This window comes from Melanotaenia boesemani, chromosome 10 (assembly GCF_017639745.1).
Source record: "Melanotaenia boesemani isolate fMelBoe1 chromosome 10, fMelBoe1.pri, whole genome shotgun sequence".
Classification (NCBI taxonomy): domain Eukaryota; kingdom Metazoa; phylum Chordata; class Actinopteri; order Atheriniformes; family Melanotaeniidae; genus Melanotaenia; species Melanotaenia boesemani.
In genome coordinates this window covers 30,169,833-30,192,627 of record NC_055691.1, presented here as the reverse complement: position 1 = coordinate 30,192,627, position 22,795 = coordinate 30,169,833, and the positions used below count along the sequence as shown (strand labels likewise).

Here is a 22,795-nt window from a genome sequence, read left to right as displayed (position 1 = left end):
TGGGGTACAGCTTTATGGGAAGAGATGCAGTCTGCACCGTTGTCAGCAAAACTGTTTTAATCCCAGTGGGGGCACTCGTCTTCAGAAAATATACAGTAATTTTACTGAAATGTACTTGGGCTGAAACTACTGGAGTGTCATGTAGCTGGTGAACAAGCCAAACTGAATGGCATGATGCTGTTTAGCTTCCCAGACTGTGCTCACTCTGACAAACAGAACTTTACTTTTCCTGCATACAAAACCATTCTGATGTGATGCTGCTTTAGGGATAGTTATAACAAGCAAGAATATGAACCAACAAGTTCTGCACTCTTTGCAGAAAGTCTTATTTGTGACAAATGATATTGCACACATTTATATTGTTGAGTATATCGTTGCATACTGATCAAATCTGATTTGTTTTCCTGTCTGTCTATGTGGCTTCCTGCACGGTGTTTACACCTACTCTCAACTTTTGAGAAAACTATTTTTTTTTTTTTTTTTTTTTTTTTTTTTTTTTTTTTAACCCTTTGAGAAAACTATTAAATCTGATCTTATTGTGTATAATTAGGGAATTTAGGCCCAGTGATATTACACTGTTAGTTGTTACTTAACAAGCTCTTTCCTGTAATTGAGTGCTCTGTTTCACCATTAATATCTCCTGATCATGTTAAACATTTTACGAAGAAGGAGGTGATCGCAAAGAAGTAATTCAAATTAAAGTAATTGAAAAGTCTACTGATAGAATTTCATTGAGATGCAGATTCTCACAGTATTTCACAGTAGAATGCGGTCATTTTCCCTCTTTCTATTTCCTGCACGATTGGCCACCTGCAAGGAAATTAAATTGCACAGTGTAAGTTTTATTTGTTTGACATCTGCACTTGCACTGACTCTCTAAAAGGTGTTCTGGTCAAAGGTCAAAATTTGACTTGATAATTTCTCTGAGCTACATATAGCACAGAGCCCTCAGCTATCTGACAAAAACAATAATAACCACACAATGATTAAATGTACATCACTGCTCAGCCCCCTTAATGAAAGTTAAATGTCTTTTAGCCAGAGAAAGAGCATTCATAAACCGATTATTTGCTTTTGATGTTCTGTGCAGCAGCTCTGCAGTTCACATTTCCATGTTTACTGTAGTGGTTTAGACTCCGGGTTCTCTAGAGTTAACTGCCAGGAGTTAAGAGTTAATGTGCATTGTTTCTGAGATTTTATCAGGACAGTAAAGAGAAATGGAAGATATGCTCCGGTTTGCATTTCTGTTTTCACAGATTATATTTAATTAGGAATGAAAGTAATCAGTCTTATATGCATCTCAGGTTTAATTAATTTATGTGACAGGAATTATTATTGAGACCTGAGAAGACACCAACACTTAGTGAGGCGGCATGATGTAAGTGGTGCTGATTTCACACCAATCTCTATGTCTTTAGCTCATAGTATGCAGACGTATGAAAGACTTTGGCATGGCTAAGAACGCTGAATGTGTACTGTATGTTCCTTTACCGTAAGTAACTTGACTACATTAGGGCTAATGAATGCTCCAGAGACGATGAAGAGCACAAATAGCTAGTGTTTTCAGCAGGCACAGGAATAAAGCCATGTTTGCAGCTGCATATCTGAATGTGTATGTGAGCAGCTGAGATCTAATGTGTTGCCATTTGAGCCTCTGTTGAGCATGCAGAGCTGCCACCTGCCCCCTGGTGGATAACCACAATAACAGACTCATGAATTCCTGACAGACACATTTAAAAAGCATATTGAAATTCAATAAAAAAAATTAGATTGCCCACCACTTAATACAGCATCACTTGTGTATACACACATTTTTTTTAAATTTACAAATAAATGCACAGAGCTTGCAAAAGTAAATAATCTAAGCACTGGACTGAGCTTGACAAATGTACCTATTTCCCACAAAGATGCCATTTCCTCCTAAAATCTCACCAGCTTCTATCAAACAACTCAAGACAAAAGCCCCACGGCGGCTATCAGCCTGACACACCAGCTACCTCACTGACTCTCTGTGTGTCTGTCTCCTCTACAGGGTGAGAGAAAGGACAAAATCATTTATTGTGATTCTGTGGTGCATAATGTTATGAATGATTATGCATGTTTAAGGTGTAGGATTTATACACAGTGAGCATCAAGGAAACATTCATCCTGGAATTCCAGTTGCATGACTGGAACCATTGTTGCTTTCTGGGACACAGACATGGTGTCAGACTTCTGCGGCGTGTGTGTGTGTGTGTGTCTGACTCCTTTACTGTAGGGTGGGCACTCTGCCAGAGTTGTACTGAGCTCTGGCCGTGTTCACAGCTCCATCCCCTGACACCTCAGTTTGAAGCAGAGCCAACCACAGACTAGAGACATTTTGCAGCACCAATGGGGATGCAGATCGAGGCTGTGTTGGAGAGGGTGACTGGCTCCACAAGCCAATCAGGCGAATCTGAAGGCCATCCAGAACTCAGCAGGCTAGTCTGTGAGACCGGACTGCCAGACGGCTTGACCACTGACTTGTGAGAGACCTCATGTGAAGATTCTAAAAGTCATTTATTTGTAATTCATCAGCATGCACTACACATCCGGCACATATGCTGGTGAATTTTATTAGCATTTAAATTAAGCAGACATGCATCTGTGAGGATGACAGTCTTCTTTAATATGAGTGGACAGCTGCCTCGGAGCTCATGCTCTTTTTGTTCAGTGGGTCATTAAAGGAAAGTTTTCTGAGAGTGCGTTATTAGAATTCCTTAAGGCCTCCCTCAAGGCCTGTATTCCCTGCAGAATGTGGTTATTAGTCCCAGTCTCCCACAGAGCCCTCCCTTTGCCACTGCTAGTGTGCTGAATCATTTCAGCACCTTGGATAGTGCGCTTTAAAGCCCAATTGATGTTTGTGAATTAGGATGGCTTTGCCTCTATTTTCGTCATCTCCTTTGTGTCTTACCCACATTTACAGACACAGTATTGATAAATTACATTTGTTTTTAAATGGAAAAGATTCCCAGGCAGCCTTAATCGAGCAAATGGTGGAGGTCTGTGGGTAAAATGTAAGGCAAGGCAGTTTATTTGTATAGCACATTTCATGTACAGGACAATTCAAAGTGCTTTACATAAAACAAAGACATTGCAGATATTTAATATATGTAGGATATGTAGGAAAATAAACATGAGAGTCATGACAGAAATACATTTTTAGCTTTCTTTTTGGCTTCACATGGGCTTGCAGTGATCTATTCTGTTTCATAATCCTGAAATTGCTGATTTTGATGGGGTTCTACCACTCTGCTCTTTTGCTAAGTGCTCTGGCCTTCATCTCACACATCTAAAGTGCAAGCGGATGTTGTTGGAGAGTATTTCCATAAATATGTTCCTCCCAGTGCTCTCTGACATTTTTTTTAGGAAATCTCATAAAGTGAATTAATGCTGAATCTACTAGAAATCTCCAAAGAGTTTTGCACAGGCGCCCACATCTGTTAAAGGATTCATGCAAGAGTGGGACTCTGAGAGTGTGTTTATGTGTTTCTATCAACATGTGTAAAGAATTAATGTTGAATGTTGAGACCAGGCAGCCATTGCCTCAATCTACGTGTATGCATGTGAGTCTTAGCAGCACAAATGTCCTGTATGTGGAGTCAAGCGGGAGCTGTGTTGATGAGACTGATGTGATATAGTGCTTTTTCATGCAGATAATATACTACTTTCAGAGACAGGAGTGTGAGCTGTGGATGGGAGGAGGGGGAAGAGGGGGGAAGTGGATGGCTGTGCTTTCGCCTACAACTAATGATGTAATTATGTTGAAAACAAACCCAACACCTAAAACCATTTAGGAAGAGTAATACAAAGTCAAAAGAGAATAACATGAAATCAGCAACCTGAGAATGTTCTGCTTCTTTGCCCGGTTCGACTCTCAGCAGCATGCATCTGCTCCAACCATGCCCCCACCCCCACCCACACCGACACCCCCATCTGGCTCCCGCACCACCCCACTCACCATCCAGGAGCACGATGTCAGACGGGTGCTCCTGGCGGTGAACACCAAGAAGGCTACTGGCCCAGACGGAGTACCTGGCAAGGTGCTCAGAGCGTGCGCCCACCAGCTCGCCCCCACCCTTACCAGGATCTTCAACCTCTCCCTGGCTCAGGCAGTCATCCCACACTGCCTCAAATCCTCCACAATTGTCCCGGTGCCGAAGAAATCTCCCATCACCAGCCTGAACGATTACCGACCGGTGGCCCTCACTCCGGTAATCATGAAGTGCTTTGAGAGACTTGTTCTTCAGCACATCAAGGACCATCTCCCCCCAGACTTCGACTCCCACCAGTTCGCATACCGCGCGAACAGATCCACTGAGGACGCCATAGCTGTAGCTCTTCACTCTGCGCTGAACCACCTGGAGCAGCAGCAGAGCTACGTCCGGATGCTCTTTGTGGATTACAGTTCTGCGTTCAACACAATAATCCCGGACAGATTATGCACAAAACTGGACACTGTTGGCCTCCCCCCTCTCACATGTGCCTGGATAAAGGACTTCCTAACAGACCGACCCCAGACTGTGAGACTAGGTCCCCACCTCTCCTCCACCCGCACGCTGAGCATCGGCTCCCCACAGGGCTGTGTGCTGAGCCCCCTCCTGTACTGCCTCTACACCCATGACTGCAGGCCGGCCCACAATGACAACCTCATCGTCAAGTTCGCTGACGACACTACAGTGGTCGGACTCATCTCCGGGGGTGATGAGGCTGCCTACAGGGAGGAGATCCTGAAGCTGGCTGCTTGGTGTTCTGAGAACAACCTCGCTCTCAACACCAAGAAAACCAGGGAGATCATCATCGACTTCAGGAGGTTCAGCACAGACCCAGCCCCCCTCTACATAAATGGCGAGTGTGTGGAGAGGGTCCACACCATCAGGTTTCTTGGCGTCATCATCTCGGCCGACATCTCCTGGTCAGAGAACATCACGTCAATCACCAAGAAGGCTCAGCAGCGGCTACACTTCCTGAGAGTCCTCAGGAGGCACCAACTGAACTCCAACCTGCTGCTGACCTTCTACCGCTCATCCATTGAGAGCCTGCTGACATACTGCATCACAGTATGGTACGGCAGCTGCACTGTAGCAGACAAGGAGAGGCTACAGAGAGTGGTAAAGACAGCACAGAAGATCATTGGCTGCCCTCTCCCCTCCCTGACGGACATTTACACCTCCCGCTGCCTCAGCAGAGCCAGAAACATCATAAATGACAGCTCCCACCCTGGCTCTGATCTGTTTGCCCTGCTGCCCTCTGGGAGGCGCTACAGGTGCATCAGGACTAAAACAAACAGACTCAAAAACAGTTTCTTTCCAAAAGCAATAACTGCCCTGAACTCCTGTAGGACTTCAAATCTGAAATACGCTGGACACTAACAACATATGTGCAATACATTCTGTCACATGACATGTACAACATATCATGATCCGTGCAATAATACTTTGAACGTGCAATATATATTTTTTTTCAGACATAGACATCATACTTATATCTGCAAATAACTAGAGTGTGCACATCTGTTTTATTTCTGTAAATATTTTATACCTTAGATCTTTTATTTATTATTTATTTCTATACTGCTCTCTCTGCACTGACACTGGGGATGGCTTAATCTCGTTGTACATGTGTATAATGACAATAAAAGGCATTCTATTCTATTCTATTCTATTCTATGTTAATCCTTCAATAACAGAAGGTGATTTTATGTCTGTAGTGGACACATTTTCACAAAGATTCACAAATTGTTGTTTTTGTCTGTTTTATTATATTATGTTACTCTCTGTTAACTATACTTTTCTTCTCTGCTCTTCAGGTCACATATCTCCATGGAAGGCTTCCAAACAGGTACAATTACTCAACTAAATGTGTCTCTGCTTGTGTGTGAGAACCGTTGTTGGTCACACAGGCTGTGTTACCACAGAAGCTTTTAGTTTCATTAGGACTCATTTATTAGTTTGATCACATCTGATTTCACAGCTCAGCTGTTGGGCAGAAGCTCCTCATATTTAATCTGCACCTGTTGCTGTTCAATCAGTTCTCATTCATGTTTGCATAGTCAGTGATAATAAATTTCACCTCATTTAAGTTTAAATGTGAATATTGGTTTGAATGGCTTCGCCCAGACAGCCATTTTTCTTCATTGCATAATTGAGTCACTGAAGCATAACATTTAACTAAATTTAGATCTCACACTTACCACATTGATACATGTTTTTATCACTTAAGGCCTGATGATTATTTCATGATTTAAGGTACCATTCACTTAACATATTCTCTGCTGTTTCTGTACATAGGTAGCCTTGAAGCTGTTTAAATGTCCTTGTCATTAGGGTTTGTATATTGTACTTATATCAGTGGGTGTTAGACCAGAAAGTCGTTTTTCACATTTGTTGATAAAGGAGCTTTCTCAGTGCTTACATTAAATATGAATTTTAGATCTGCCTGCATCAGTGGGTTTTATTATATCAGTTTGTTTGGAATACTGTTATACTGTGAATATGTGGGTAACTTGTATATTTTTAAGGCAGAAACTCAAAACTTACACTGCACATACTGTACACAGAAACTTCAGGAGACTTCTTGTTTCAGCATTTTGGTTTATTGATGTGTCTGTGAGAGGGAGGTTTAGAGAGAAAAATTATTATTCTTAAAACAAGTGTGTATAAAACAGGCAACAAAACCTCATCCACAACAATAAATCAGGGTTGAATAGAAGAAGGAAGCATGTAGGCTGTAGATATAAATGACACCAAATCAAATTTCACATCTGTTGTTGGTGTTTTTCTTCTAGTTGCCTGACCAGTGGGACCCCCATGGCAGCCCTCAGGCAAACCTATCTGGCCTAGTCTTGCCACCTGGCACACCTTTCCCAAACCAGCCCCAACACCGCACATCTGTGCCCGACTCCACCGAAGGCTTCGACCTCAACAAACCTGATCCTTACGATCTTTACGAGAAGTCGAGGGCCATCTATGAGAGCAGACGTGAGTACAGGAATCATGAGTCTTTCATTTGATATTAATACATAGTACGAAGTTAAAATTTATCGCCTGCCTCTGAACATCAGGTCCCGAGTACGAGGAGGTGGAGGTTCACCTGCTAAGGGAAAAGACGGGGTTCGGCTTTCGCATCCTTGGGGGAGACGAGGCCGTGCAGGCTGTGAGTCCGGACGCCCGTGACAAGGCTCGTATGGGACGGGCTGGACTACACACAAATTTAACCTCATACTCACCAGCCTTATATGACATGCACCTACTCTCATCTCACACTCTTTGACCATATCATTAAACCAACATGCAGACATACACACAAGCACCCTAACTCTCTAACTGCTCAGTACCTCCCATACTAAAGAAACGCCTTGCTAACTTGTTCATGTTGTAAAACAGCATGCAAACTGTGATGGAGAGAGAATTTGGATGATATTTAGGACGGTTATCTTATTCCAGAAGTAGTTTACAAGCTAGAAAAAGCTATTATTGTTAAATTCCACTGTGTCTCTGTCTCGTCCTCTTCACCTTCATCTATACTGCTAATATTGATTGTCTTTGAACAGATTGTTATTGGTGCTATAATAGAGAACACTCCTGCTGAGCGTGATGGGCGGCTTCGACCTGGGGATGAGCTCATTTCTGTGGATAAAAATGTGGTTGCTGGGAAACCACACAAATATGTAATAGACTTGATGCACGCAGCTGCTCGAAATGGTCAAGTCAGCTTGACTGTGAGAAGGAGAGTCCAAATGCCTGGTGAGGATATGTTTTTGTTTTCTTTCTCTCTCTCTTGCTTTTGTTATTTTTTTCGCACTGATTGGAGAACAGGCTGCATATTACACTGGCATCAAATTAAAACACAACTTGGACAGGACACACATGCTGACAGTCTGTGCAAGATCACTGTGTACTTCTCACCCACACAGCTTTTCTGTGGTAGCAGATCATACGTACATCTATTCTTTGTTCATTGTGAGTCCTGCAGCAGGCTTTGTGGTTTCTGTCTCTCTCTGGATGCAGTTATTCTGCAAGGACATGGAGTTACACAAGAGTCATAACTGTCAACAAACAGACGAGCTGACTTTGACTTTGACAATGCAGGAGTTTGGAAAAGTGCAACTATGACGCAGAACTGAAACTTTTCCAATGACGACTTCCAGTAAATCTAAAACAGCCTTCACAACAAGCAAACAAAGTGCTCAAACTGTTATTTTACAGTAAGATAGCTGCTTCGTTGACTCATGATGCCTCCGCTGTTGTCTCCTTTCGTTCAGGTGAACCTTGTCCAGTGAATGGTCGCAGCCCCGGCTCAGTGTCGACGCAACACAGCTCTCCACGGAGTGATGCAGCTGTGGCTTCAAGTATAACAGTGGTCGCTGCCCCCGTTGCCACTTCAACCCCAGAGGGATCTGCCCTGCAAACCAGCGATGTTGTTATTCACCGCAAAGAGAACGAAGGTTTTGGGTTTGTCATCATCAGCTCCCTCAACCGGCCAGAGAACACCACTGTCATCAGTGAGTTGCAGATGGATTTATGTCCATCTAGAGACCTAAAGTTGTTTCTAAAGATAAGTTGCAATTAGACAGTGACATGACCAGTTATCCTAAGGGCTGTGATTGTCAGACATGGGACTGGATTGCTACTAAACTGAGTCATAGATGGGTAAAAAAAAAGACAAAAACAAGTGCAAGGCTGTAAACAGGGTCAGGAATTCAGGAATAGAATTTGATTTGTAATAACCAGTGGACATTAGAACTAGCACTCAAGCATACTTCACTTAAGTGGCAGTTTTCCCCCATTACAACTTCCATCAGCTGGGGCCGAGCTCATTTCTTTTAAAGATTGCATTATTATTTGTGCCTTAATGCTTTTTTAGTTTCATACATATGTAGTACTTAAAGACCCTTCAATGTGATATTTATTTAATATATGGTTACATTTTGTATATACCTGGAAAACATCAGTCTAGTTAAAAGTAATCACAACATCAAATATTAGTTATGGATGTAATACTCAATGTTCAACTGTCCCACATGTATTTCTCTTGTTTTTTTTTTTTTTTCAGTTTTAGAAGAGAAGAAGTTGAAAGTTTTCTGTGTTAATTCAAGTGTCCATCAAACCAAAAACAACAACAAAAAAAAACCAACTTAACTGCGTCCATGTTATTATAAGATTTTGATAAAGACTTAAAAAGCAACAAAGTAATCCGACAGCCAAATATTACTTGAAGCTGTTACTTTTAACAAGTGGCTGCACTGTTCCACTGTCATGACTGGTGAGGCTCCCACCAGAATATAGCAGTAAATTGTTATTGTGAGGTTTTGACATCTTCACTTTAAAACTGCCAGCGACAATGACCTTGTTATTCTCCTTCTCCAGCTGTGCCCCATAAAATTGGACGCATCATTGAGGGCAGCCCTGCAGACAGATGTGGGAAGTTGAAGGTGGGCGACCGGATCCTGGCTGTAAATGGACAGTCCATCATCAGCATGCCACATGCGGACATCGTCAAGCTCATTAAAGATGCTGGATTGACAGTCACACTACACATCATACCAGAGGAAGGTAGGTGTTTATATGTATCTTTCATTATTGTTGTTCTTTTTGTAAACTCGGGAGATGAAAGGTCATCTTTGTCTCATGAATGTATTATCCTTCAGTTGGTCAGAGACGTGACATTACAGACAGTTAATACTATTAAACTTAAAAAGTCAGAGTAGTGCTACTGTAAGTGTTGCCATGATAATACTAATGTATGATAATTAAAAGTTACAAAGTTTTTACAGCCAATCAGCAGATAATTCAGAATATTTCTACATCCGTCTTGGAAAGGCTAAAGATGTTTTGTTTTTCAATTTGTCTCAACCCCATAAATTTGCCACTAAACGAGATTGAATCACCTTCTGTTGATCACAGGTTCCCATTCTGGACCCAGCTCAGAGAAACAGAGCCCCATGACCCAAAAACACAGTCCACAGACCCAGCCAAGCCCTGTAGCCCAGCCAAGTCAAGGAGGCACCCAGTCATGCCAAATGGTCCCTCAGTCAGGCCAAACAACCACTCAGTCAGGTCAAGTACCAGCCCTGCCTGGCCAGACACCAGCTCAAACAAACCAAACCGTGACTGGCCCTCTTGCACCAGCAGCCTCCCACCCTGCTCCAGCTGGAACCCAGCAGAGTCCAGTTGCCCAGCCCTCTGGTCTCCCTCCACAGCTTTACCTTCATGATGGCAGGTGAGACAGATTCTGTGTGACAAAATAAAAAAAAATAGTTTGTGTAGAGGAGAGTGTGCCTTTTTGTGTCTTTGCGTGCTAGTAGGTATGTAGGTCCTGTGACTGCAGACAGTTTTAGTCCCAGTCAGACTTGCAGTCTCTAGTGTTGCATAACACCACTTAGTGCCCACAGTGTCAGTGAATAATTTACCATACGGTATCTTTTCTATAATTCAGGAGCCCAGCAATCAGACTCTGTTACGTGTCAAAACTACGGAAGTGTGAGTTCATGCTGTGAAAAGTATGCGAGTCTCAGTTCAAGATGCCGAGTAGCATTCCTAAAGCTGTTGATTTGTATCCATTTTCCATGTGGGAACTTGGTATAAATTTTACATCTTAAACTGATATTTCCTTTTGTGTTCATCTGCACACAGGCAATAATCCTTGTCCAGTATTCTCCAGCCTCACATTGCATTCTAAACCCAAATGTTTATCTGATAAGTGTCCACCGTAAGGGACATTGTTTAAGAAAAGAAATTGTGTCTGGGAAACTCCTCCATTATGCTTCTTAAAAGCAGCACTGCCTCCATCATGACACAAATCACACCTCTCAATTTCTTGACATTTTTCCTCCTTTCAGATCAGAGGTAAAGGCAAGACAAGACGTCAAACCTGACTTCCGCCATCCTCCATTCACCGACTATCGGCAACCTCCTGTTGACTACCGTCACCCTCCAGTGACTGATTATCGCCAACCACCAACGCTGGACTACCGACATCCACCTGGTCTGCTGGACTTCAGACAGCACCCTGCTGCTGCACAGTTTCCTTTGGGGATTCCTCCTGACTTCAGACCACAGGTAGAACTGGACCGAGAACAGTCTGAGCATACATCCTTCATTCAATAGTATACAAGTATACAAGTGTTAACAGTCATATATTTTTTTATTTTCGTTTTTTGCTGCAGGACTATGATTATTTCACAGTGGAGCTGGAGAAAAGTGCAAAAGGTTTCGGTTTCAGTATCCGTGGGGGCAGAGAGTACAGCATGGACCTATTTGTGCTGCGGCTTGCGGAGGATGGTCCTGCCATAAGAAATGGAAGAATGAGGGTGAGATAATGTATACCGCTGTATGAAAAAAAAAACTAAAAATACACACAAATGACTGGAATTTCATTAATTTACATAGTTGAAAAAATGTTGGCGAATGGCATTTGTCCATTTAAATGCCCATCTGTCATAACATGCTTTTTTAATTTGAGTATGATTTCACGTTGTGTGCTGAAGGCATAAATCCATGCAGTACATATGAAATTTAACAGAGCATAGATTTCTGCCATCTGCTTGAGTAAGTAGAAATGCTTGTTAACTCAATGTCTGATTAACCCTCTACTCATCCTTAACAACTCTATTTCCGATATACTTTAGCAAGGCATTTAATGGTACTTGTTTCTGTGTTGCTGAGATGCTAACTGAAGACAGGTTAAGTAAAAATGTCAGATACACAGGTTGAAAGAAATAAACCCTGTCCTGCGTGTCTCTCTTCCAGGTAGGGGATCAGATCATAGAGATTAACGGGGACAGCACTCGGGACATGACTCACGCCCGCGCTATTGAACTCATCAAGGCGGGAGGCAGGCGGGTCAGGCTGCTGCTGAAGAGAGGCACAGGACAGGTGCCAGAATATGGTGGGTTTTCCTGGCACAAATGGAAGTCTCTAAACGTCTCATTCTTTTCACTCTATTTCCTTTTTTAGTCCCTGACTCAACCTCTTTTTCACCACAGATATTTTGTTTGTCATTAAGCTTTACTGTCTCGTAACCATGCTGACCTTTTCCCACAAATTCTCCATCAGTTACTTAGAAACATATTAACATACATCTACATCTTTCTGCATTTTACTTCATTTTCTACTCTGTGGTCAGATATCAAGCTTGTCTTTATGTGAAAACAAATTTTGATCAAACAGTAGATGCAATACAGCAGCAAGCTTCTTTATAGTCTTCTTGTATTGTAACCCCTCTGCTTTAAGTCTAATGATTGGTATAGGCTTTTACTTGCCTTCCCTCAGGAATGGTACCTTCCAACCTCTCCATGTGCATGAAAGGTGACACACTAAGCTCCCCCTATTTCTTCCTAATGGGCCACTCTAAAGACACGGTTTGTGAAAAATTGCATGTCTCTCTCCATAATGATTAATCTTTGTCTGTAGATGTGCTCTTTGCCTGCACTGGTCTGTATGTGTGCATGGTCATTTCTGCATGAGGAAAATAGCAGCCAAGTGTGAGTCTATGTATTTGTATGCTGTAGTAAGAGAGCAGAATGGTTTGAAGAGACCCTCTAGATGAAATTGTATCATGCTGATTAGGGCTGTGAAGTGCCCAGGATCAGTCTGTCACACAACTACAAACATGTGTATTATCTTCCAAGTACTGAATATATCCTGACTTCTCATGCATTTTTGCATGCATCTTTGATATTATATGAAACGATGATGTTTCCCTTTTCCTCTCAGATTTTTTTTTATCTCAGCTTTTTATTCTGCTTCTGTTTGCATGCGCATGTTGGTTGTCCATTTCTTTCATATCAGTCCTCTGAAAACAGTTTTCTCCCATCTGACAGACTGTCCCGGCCCCTGGGATTCCCTTTCTACAGTCCACTCTGCCCTGCAGGAAGTGACCATGGAACCAAACCTGAATTCATTGCTGTCATCCCATCCAGCCTCAGCCCCAGACCCACCTCATCAGCTCTCTCTAGAGGCCACAGTGTGCATGGCAGACAACTCTCCACTGCTGACAGACCACAGCTCCATTAGAGGGGCTACAGGTGGCAGGTCCACCGAGCAAAGGTGCATCATCAGGGGGCAGGGAATCCCTCCAGGGTCTGGAAAAGTGGACTGTGGACCTGGTGACAGGCAGCCTCGTGCTTTGCCTCCTAAAGCTGTTGTGGGAAGGTCCATTGAGGGAAGGGAAACTTGCTCCCCCTGCTGTGAGAGAAGAAGCCTGCAAACACAGACAGTGGGCACTGTTTGGCCTTATGTGAGTGTGAATTTGAATGGAGCCCCTCTGGGCAGTGGGGATGGACATTTCAGCCTCCAGGAGAGGCTGGTGCCCAGAGGTCTGTTTTCCAGAGAAGATGAGAAGACCAGTGGCCACAGTGGGCTTTGCTGCCCCTCTAAAACAATTGAAGATCCGCCAGCAAGAAGTGCAGCTGCCTCCCCAGGGCCCTGGAACATCCCTGGGTCTGACAAACTCCCTGGCACCCTGAGATCCTGGACCTCCACAGTAAGCAGGTAGAATGGATCCTCGTGGTTTGGGCTGGATGTTTCCACATTCAGTTCCCCAACGGAAGACATCTCCCTTTGGCCTGTCATGTTTTCTTCCCCATATACTTATGAAGTCTTGTTTTATGTTTAATTTGTTCTTTTAAGATAATTATTACACCCACCACCTTAAAAAAGAAAGAAACGTTCTTAGTGTAAACCTGATAGAGACCCTTACATGTGAACAAAGACATTTTGATAACAGAAGGAGCAACAAAGTCTCGTTCTGGAAGAAGCTGCACACCTTTAATTGCTCAACTATATCCGGCTTAGACTGGTTAGTGCAGTATGGTCTGCTCCAACAGATTTAAATCTGCTTCATTTCTCTGTTAAGTGGGAAGATTAAGACTATTGGTCTGTCAGATGGAGGCAGTGACACTGAAACTCTGTCTCAAACGACAGCCTGGGTAGCCGATATATGTTACACGCCAATAATATATAACATGTTGTAAATGTAAAGATGTGAAAAATATGTACATTTGGTAAACTCAAAAACAGACCTGTAGGAGTTTTTGAGGCAGTGTTGTAGTTAGATACAATATACAAAACTAAAAGAGGAAAGAGAAATAACCTGGGACAGTATTTTAGAATCACTGTTTCCATTGCCTCGTCTATAACTACATATCAAAGACTGCGCAAGTCACCAAACCCAGACAGCGCCGTTTGTGTGCATGGAAATGAAACATCATGTCATTAGACAGGGTCTCACAAGTCTTTTAGAGGAAGAACATAGAAAGAACATTATCTTTGAAGCAGACAAGTTGGCATTCATGTGAAACAAAAGGGATCTTTTTTCCCATCACTTTTGAAAGACTGAGAATAGTCGGCTTAGTAAGAACTCATTCTACTCCTGAGTTATGTCCGCAACCTTGAGTCAACCATGCAGCCATTGTTCAGAGTTAAAAGCAGTATTGTATTCATTTAATGCTCAACAGGAAAATTTTGTCCATTGTCCCATTTCTATGCCTTTTACTGTGTGTACCACATCACTGTGGGAGAGGGGAAGAAGAGGCTGATGGTCATGAGGTGGGGCAGAGTGCCTTACTCAAACTAATGCAGAGCTGTTGTGATTTGTTTTGGGAACTTGGTAATCATGCACACATCAGCAAACTGCTGAGTTGGGGAGCCTGTATTTCTTCAGACGTGACGCCAAGCAGTATATATCTCGATCCACTCTCAGCTGTAAATGCATCTATCAATGTCAATAATTGCCCTTTTCCCCAAATGTTTTTTGAAAGGGGGGAAATGTAGCCTGTAGCATCACATTCTCTTCTCAGTTATGTAGAACTATTTATCAGAATGGACCACAGTCCTTGTATTTCAACTTTGCTCTCTATGAAGACATTAAGTTTGCATTTTTACAGGCAGAGGCAGTGCCCACTGGATTTGAATCCAAGGTTTTAGATGATCTGTGAAACACATTTAAAGCATTTTCTTTAATCACAAGAGCTTGTGTCTCGTAGAAGTTGAGGCATGCTGCTATTAAATGGAGACATTCAAGACAAAACCATTCTCCCTCCTGCATTTTCTATATTTGGAAATCATCTGTTTCTCTCAGCAAGTTATTTGTTCTTTATTAAAAAATGAACCACAAGAGCTTTGGGTACCGGAGGACCAGATGAAGCATTGTGACAATTTGACTGAATGCAACATGTTGGCAGACCCACTCTGCACATGTGAACTGCTGGGGACATATGTGCATACTGGGACACCTCCAGGACTGATCTTGACCTGCACTGAGATGTGGTCTGGATGTTTTTGAGCTGACTGAACTGTGGGTTTGGATGGGGAAACTGGTTAACGTGTTAGCAAGCAGCATGACAACATGCCATTAGGCTGTAGAAATGTGTTTACTGTATGTACAAATGTCAGAGTTTAGAACAGCTGAGAGAACGCGTCATCTCGCCCTCTATCTCCATCCAGGCCGTCACCCTGCCTGCTGTGACTGGTTTTGTACACAGAAACAAAAAAAAAGAAAAAACTGTTGAAGGATGGCAAGTTCATAAACCCCCATTGAGATCAAGTATAACTGTGTAGTGTTAATTGTGTACTATTCACCTTGTACAGCTGTATTCCTACAAATATGGTTTACTGTATCATTGATACTGTAGTTTCAAAGACGTGAACAACTATTTTTATGAAATGCGACAGTACTGATATATTACATTTTGCTAAAAAACAAAAAACTTGTTTACTGAAAGATATTCTGAAATACTGTCAAATAAACTCTTGACATGGTGTAAAATATCCTCAAGAGATTCTTACTTTGAGAGCAAAGCTGAAGTATTATTTTTATCAATCTCACGTTTCAGCTTCTCTAATATTTATGTTTTTTTAAATGTGTATTTTGGTGATTTGAACTGCAGTAACCTCAACATTTGGGTCTCCAGGATTAATACCATAATTTTTTTTTTTTTTTTTAAATGAACTTCTTCACATTGACAGGTGAGACTTTGCACCACAGAGAATCAATGTCAAGTAGAAATGAGATTAGAAATCACAAATCATTTACACGTTGTTCATTATTCTCTTTTTAAGGCCTCACACACACACACACACACACACACACACACACACACACACACACACACAGGCTTATTCTTTACTGAAACTAATCAGGCATCTTTTTTTATTTCAAGCATGTGGAGGTAATTAAACTACAATGAAGCATTTGAAAAATGGCCTTCCTAATCAAATGTCAGAGAGAGGTTAATATAGTTGCAGATTTAGAAAATTGGCCAAACTAAGTAAAAAAAATATGGATACACAATCGACTTGCTGGTACCGTCAATCATTTCAGCTTCCCAGTAATAGATAATTAGTAGAAATATTCATTACAATCCTTTCCATGTGGATGAAGAGTGACATCCATTTTTTTTTCTTTTTTTTTGTATAAAGACATCAGGAAGAAGGGGCTTATTTTAAAATGATAAAACTTGTAAACATTTCCAGCATCTCCTTGCTGTCTGAATCGCTGAGTCGTCTCGTTACTGAACATAATTTTCTTGAGGAACCACAGTTTGACCGTCTTCCTGGGCATTCAGAGGCGGCTTCGGAGAAAAGAACGACATAAAGGGAGCCTTGAATCTCATTTATGAATTTAAGAACAAGTCATATTTTAAAATGAATACTGTGCCTCTCTTACATTGAGACGTCTGTAAGCTTCCATTTTGAAACGACAGCAAACGATATCAACCAGGAATCCCACCATCCCATGGATCATTCCTGGAAAGAAAAAAAAGGTTCCAACTTAAACATGTGGAGAGGATTGGAAGAGGTGCAGGTAGCTCGGCTGTCAAGTATGTTAGCTGTTACTTTATGTGGAGGAGGACGTTGACTTAAAGTGGCAACCTGCATTTCAGGGGCTATGAATAATACATGGAGCATGATTTTTTTGCCTTTTTTCAAGCTACATTTCCCCACTGATTGAAAGAATCACGATCACAGTCGTTCCTTTACAATCCAAACATTGCACTTGCCATTAATCGCATCATGTTTAGTTCAGCCAATGATAGCACATTCAGCATCTCTTCCCCAATATCTGAATATTCCTAGAAGAACGTCTGGTAACTATTTGCTTGGGTAGAAAAATTAAGTATTCAGTCTTGTTTCAAGTGATATATATTCAGATATTAAGGATATTTGATTTTTAACCACCACATCTTTGGTTATGCATGAGTTTGCTCCTTCCTAATGGGAGGCTCAATGAATAAAGGTGACGAAATATAACATTAGTTCAACAAATGGTAACTTAAATGTTTGTGATGTCATTGGAAAGCTCAGACGCATCAGTTATGGAGAAATTTGACCATTTTTGTTTCCCTAAATTAGAGACTAATACAAACTAATAGCTGATGTAGATCATTTGTGTAACTGTGCAGATATTTGACATGTCAACCAGCAATATGTGGTTATCCCAGCTCACTTGGTTAAGTGGGTTTGGGATTAGGTAACAACATGATCCTATAGGCATCCAGATATTTTGCAAAACAGTGAAGTGATTTTTCAGACATTATCTGCATGAAGTCTTACTGTCTCCAATTTTGAAAACCCCTGCTTTAAAACATTTTAATACTCTTGAGGAGTGATTGTCTTCTGTTCATTTCATTTAAAAAACATGGCCTCAGATCAGTAAATATGGTGATGCACTTGTTCTAAATCAGATTAATTTTTTCAGTTGCTTGAAAAAAACTCTGACGTCCAACAGAAAACATGTTTGTAAAAGAAAGAAAAATATGTTTCATGCAATCCTGAATAACAACTGCATTCTTGTGACACTCCACATGATTTTCACGCAGGCTTCCATTTAAAAATATAGGTGCCTCGGGGCAGTCGGGAAAGCAGTTGTTGCAGTTCCATTAAGCTACATTAGCTGGCAGCATTTTGAAAATGAAATCAAACAAGTTAAAGCTCCTTTAAAGGAGCAGCAAGTAGGATCCACATCTGGTAGCAAAGCTGCAAACTGTGCTTATACCTCTTCTTCCAAACATCTAGCAGAAACTACAGATTAAAATGCAAAATGCCTGCTCTACTTGTTTTTGACTACAGTAGGAACATGGCTGTGCAACATGATGTCCTCAGCAGGAGGACAGAAATAGCTCTAAGGTCATGATTCAGTGATTCCCTGATTCATTTTTTTATGTGACTCAACAGTCATAGTTATGGACATATTGACTTTCTGCTAATGCTGCATACTGTAACTTAAAGCTACTCATGTCACAAGTTTAGTTTTTCAGAGTGGATTTGTTTACCTGTAGTGGAGAAGATGCCTCCGATGATGCCGCAGAGTCGGACAAGAAACTGCCAGAGAGGCATGTGCTGCTCTGTGACTTTGACCATTAGTGAACTGATATCGTATTTCATAAATATCCCTGAGACGCCATGGCTGCCTGCAGCATGGTTTATTACTCGTTCCTGCAGAGGGGAACATAAAAACACATTCACAACAATGGAAAAGGTCAACCACACAACTAGGCAGCATTAACCTACCCGTTCTGTAACAGAGTACTGATGGGTTTCTGCAGAGACTTTGTAGGTGTTCAGCTTGGTGGGCACAACGGTGATGAAGTACTGAAACATGTGGTTAGCTAGAGATAAACATTAACCATCAGTTAATATTAATAAGAATGTAGTAATATACATGGTAAAATAATGACACAGGAGTCTCCTCTTCACCACAAGAACTTAGAGCTAGATGGTTTACAGACTGTTCTTCAGCATTACACTGATCCAGGTCTCACGAGTTCACACAATTTTTCAACAACTGCAGCCATGAACATAATTTCAAAACAGCCCAAATTATGAGTCTAATGGTGAGACCAACAACAATGGAGGGAACTGGGATGTTTGCTGTTTTTGTTTGTTGCACTAATCTGCAAGCAATGACTGAGGAGTTTAAATTTAACAGATCTTTTTCTCTGAATTTTAACCAATGTCAAGCCCCAACAAATGTTTTAGGGATGCTCAGAAGTGCCTAACCCAAAGTAGGAAATTATTTTCCATGTTAAAACCAGCCTTTCACACTGGCTGTGTACAGTTACGGTGCCGGTTCCCAAACTGCATTTTGAATCAGGGATTTCAGAACATAAAAAAGTTCTGCAGTCTGGCGTTCAGGTGAATCCAGCCTTTGTCTACTGATGATGTCACAGTTCGCTATTAAACATCAACTTTTTTCAGTCTCATTGTGCTGCCCAGTTCAAAGTTAGGTTCTGGAACCAGCACTGCACCAGTGCCCAGCCAGTGTGACAGGGCGATGAGAGACATTTAGCTGGTGCGGTGCCTCCAGCCCAAACATGACTACGTTGCTGTAAACATGCCTGCTAGTTCCTGAAGTTTGACAAGAGAGACTTACAGTCAGGAGAGATTTTTTCTGTCCCATCCAGAGGGCTGATAAGTCCAGGAATCGCTTCTCCAAAGGACAGGTGGTCAATTCGGTGAGAAAAATTGTAAGCTGGAGCATAAAGATTAACCAAAGCAACAAGTAGAATCAGGTGAAAATTAAGTCGTTATTTCATGTGTGCCAGCAGCCGCAGCTTTATTGTACAATGTGACTAAGGCCTCCACATTTCCACAGTGTATACAGTCAAATCTGGATGAATAAACTCACAATCATGGCTGACTAGGGCAGCAAGATGTGCATGGCCTCTGGGGTGCGGGATAGACCTGTGCAGGGATTGCAAAGTTAGGAATCAGCCTTTGAAAGGTTTCTACTATAATAAGAATGAAGAAGCAGACTATTTATGAGAGCTGATCAGAATTATAAATAAAATATATCTAAAACAGGTGCTTCCAGTTTGTACAGGTCACATTATCTGCAAATTTTTTATATGTATAACATACAGCACAGAGTACAAAACAAGATAGAGATATAAATAATAAGATAAAATGTGTCTAAAATATCAATTTATCAGTAGGAAGTTTGTAGTTGTGGATACATACTTGCCAACAGTTATGTGGAAATTTCCTGCCACTTTGTTGACGTACAGATGTCCATGTATCCTGCAGGCACTAAAGGCACCAGAGTTGTCCACACTAAGCAAAAAGTAAACCAACCAGGTCTGAGAACTTCCAGGCTTGTCAGTGCAATCACATTTGCAATACATCATCTTGAGGGTTTGGTACCTTTGAATCTGAACAGGAGGAGCTCCTTTAATTGCAGACTTGAAGAGCAAAGCCTGCAGAGAGTGCTCAACTCTCAGACGCTCCTGGACATGCAGAAGAGTCCTGCAAGAGAAGGATGGCAGAAATAAGAAAAAAGACAAACGAGATGAGATTAAAGCAGTTCAGTAAATGTACAGACTTTTTCAATATAGGCTTTGTAACCACTGACTAATCAGGTAAATTTATTTTGTACATTTTGTAATATACGTTTTATTTGTCCTTTTTAGTGCAACACATAACACAGATAACACAGTTATTGGTCAGGCACTACATGATATTACAGGTGTGAAATTTAATTTGAATTCTTACATGTGCCATAATCTTTGCTCGGGAGAAAGCTCAAAATTGACCTGAAATATAAATAATAATAAAACACATGCACACTTATCAGATGAAGATACAGAAAAAGAAATATTATGCATCTTCATTGATAGTTTTAATTTTTTTTTTTTTAAGGTTCACACTTACTGGTTCATATTTTAATCCATCTGAAGCGACCATGGTCTCTGCCAGATCTAGGACATCTGCACCTATATCTACATCCAAACATGACAATCAAAAACATTTTTATAAAGATGAAATACAAATCAATGGACATTTAGTGAGAAATCACTCTGCAAGACATAAAAATCCCAACCAGCGATATGAGGAATGACTTTTCCAGTGAAAGCCACTGTTACAGAGACTAGGTCAGATTTGACAGCTTTTCGTGAGAGAAGGTTCAGGGGATCAAAAACTACCTACAAATCTCATGCACATGTCATTTATCTTCATGAGGGAAGACAAGCATTTGGTCTAAAGTGCCCTGATGAGTTTAGTTAATTTTGGATTGTTCCCCCCTTTGTGCCCTCAATAAAAACACCCCCAAAATACTTATTTAACATCTCTTCTACCCATCAATCAATCAATTTTAAAGTCCTTTTTCGTACAAAAAATATGGCAACACAAAGTGTTTTGCATTTAAAAAATAAAACATGATATCAAAAAACCCATCTTGACCCACAAACATAAACAACATATACCCAGGCACACATATAAGCACACGCACACACATTTACATAAACTTATGTCTCTATAAGGGCTGTCCTAACCCTCACCAACCGTACTGGGGAAACTAAAACACCAGAAGTTTAAATAAAAGATATTAAGTTAAGCTGAACTTAAAAAATATATGAAGTTTAAAAATAAAGTAAAAAAAATTCAAACTAAGACCAATCAAATAAAATAGAACAAAAATATAATTTTTAAAAAAAAGTCAAATAAAATAAGTTAAAATAGGACACTAAAAATGGAATGTAAACAATGGTATAAAACACATGGGTTAAATATTAAAACAAGTGCATTAATAATGCAAACAAATAATATAAACGTGTTTAACAACTATTTATTCAGTTGGTAAAACAGTTAAATAAAAATCATTCAAGGACAATTAAGAGATTATTTAAACTGTTTTCTATTTGACACTTATGAAAATGAAATCTAATACGGTCTAATAACAAATTTCCACATTTAAATAAAAAGATAATATCTAAATAATAAAATTTAAAGCATTTAGGTAGATAGAAAAAAGTAGTGAGGGGATTTTAAACTAAATTCAATATTTGTGTACATACATTGGCATCTCATGGCCACGGTGATGTCCACATTTATTCTCAGTTTGCTGTAAATGAAGAAAGGATGCAGTTAGGACGCATCAGCTGAGTGAATGTACGGCACATTAATCACATCAGACTATGCAACTTCTACCTGCTGAAGTCTTTGTCCACCTCATATTCATACTTCATCCATGTGTTTCTGTATACAAAGAACTCCAGGAAGGCAAGGACAGCCATGAGCGTGAAAGCTATCAGAGACACTGGAGAGAGTTTCAGAGTGAGACTTCATGAGTGAGTGTGTGCTCGGCTAATAGCAGCTGTTTGTAGCAGCCAGGTTATCTGTACCTGTCCCACCGCTGGCTGTGGACTGCACGTAGCTCTCGGGAACTTTAGGAAAAGCATCCAACTCCTTCACTAGAGTCAGAGCCTTCTTCTTCGTCAGCCTCCTCATCTTGGGACCAGCAACAGGACTGTAACACCCTCATACAGCGGATTATTTCTGGCAGCAAGCCGGTTGCCGAGGACTAATGTTTAGTAACACATCTGTCTTATGTCGTTCACCATGACAGCTACCGAGCTACGTGTTAGCTAGTTAGCCTGATAGCTGAATTAACTTAAACGCAAACGACTGCTTTCTAGTACTAAACTAAATAACGAAAACGTTATTATTTAGGGTTTACGTGCTACTCTTAACTTCCAGTCACTAAACCTGTAACATCAAGGAAGTTACCGGTACTGATGACTCGCTGCTTTCTCGTTTAACCCCATTGTCCGGAACGAAACTGCTGTCTTTTAGTGTTAGCGCCCTCTAGTGGTAGTTAATGTAAACGTTCCGAATGAGAAGTTACAAGCATAGATTTCCAAATAACAAAGAAAAGTCCAAGTGAATGCGAGTTTAATTTTAGGCCACTTGCTCTGTGCGCATGTTTGCATTTTACCTGAAAAAATCTTAATTACTTATTTTGGGACCCAACAGTGTGCAGACTTTTGTGACCTGGA

General features: G+C 41.0%; 2 protein-coding genes across 8 annotated transcripts in view; one reads left to right on the top strand and one right to left on the bottom strand.

Annotated features, from left to right (window-relative positions):
- The window catches only part of LOC121647434 (membrane-associated guanylate kinase, WW and PDZ domain-containing protein 2-like), a 100,896-nt gene extending 85,115 nt beyond the window's left edge, over positions 1–15,781 (top strand). For 3 of the 7 annotated variants that reach the window (XM_041996842.1, XM_041996844.1, XM_041996846.1), the window contains 11 exons: positions 5,828–5,859; positions 6,806–6,998; positions 7,082–7,197; positions 7,571–7,763; positions 8,282–8,521; positions 9,387–9,572; positions 9,924–10,239; positions 10,859–11,078; positions 11,186–11,329; positions 11,769–11,907; positions 12,842–15,781. In XM_041996842.1, the coding sequence (XP_041852776.1) occupies positions 5,828–5,859; positions 6,806–6,998; positions 7,082–7,197; positions 7,571–7,763; positions 8,282–8,521; positions 9,387–9,572; positions 9,924–10,239; positions 10,859–11,078; positions 11,186–11,329; positions 11,769–11,907; positions 12,842–13,515 (2,453 nt within the window). In that variant the 3' untranslated portion in view covers positions 13,516–15,781. Of the gene's footprint in view, positions 1–5,827; positions 5,860–6,805; positions 6,999–7,081; positions 7,198–7,570; positions 7,764–8,281; positions 8,522–9,386; positions 9,573–9,923; positions 10,240–10,858; positions 11,079–11,185; positions 11,330–11,768; positions 11,908–12,268; positions 12,380–12,841 lie in introns of all 7 variants that reach the window. The other 4 variants (XM_041996848.1, XM_041996845.1, XM_041996847.1 and 1 more) reach the window with 4 other exon arrangements.
- A 593-nt stretch (positions 15,782–16,374) lies between these two features.
- Positions 16,375–22,575, bottom strand: LOC121647435 (endoplasmic reticulum-Golgi intermediate compartment protein 2-like). The gene is made up of 13 exons (XM_041996849.1): positions 22,142–22,575; positions 21,948–22,056; positions 21,815–21,861; positions 20,670–20,737; positions 20,511–20,551; positions 20,163–20,264; positions 19,980–20,072; positions 19,648–19,703; positions 19,393–19,491; positions 18,531–18,628; positions 18,293–18,455; positions 16,687–16,766; positions 16,375–16,591 (listed from the first exon to the last, which is right to left on the bottom strand). The coding sequence occupies exons 1-13, from the start codon at positions 22,245–22,247 to the stop codon at positions 16,529–16,531; spliced, it is 1,125 nt and encodes a 374-aa protein (XP_041852783.1). The 5' UTR covers positions 22,248–22,575; the 3' UTR covers positions 16,375–16,528.
- Positions 22,576–22,795: the final 220 nt, after the last annotated feature.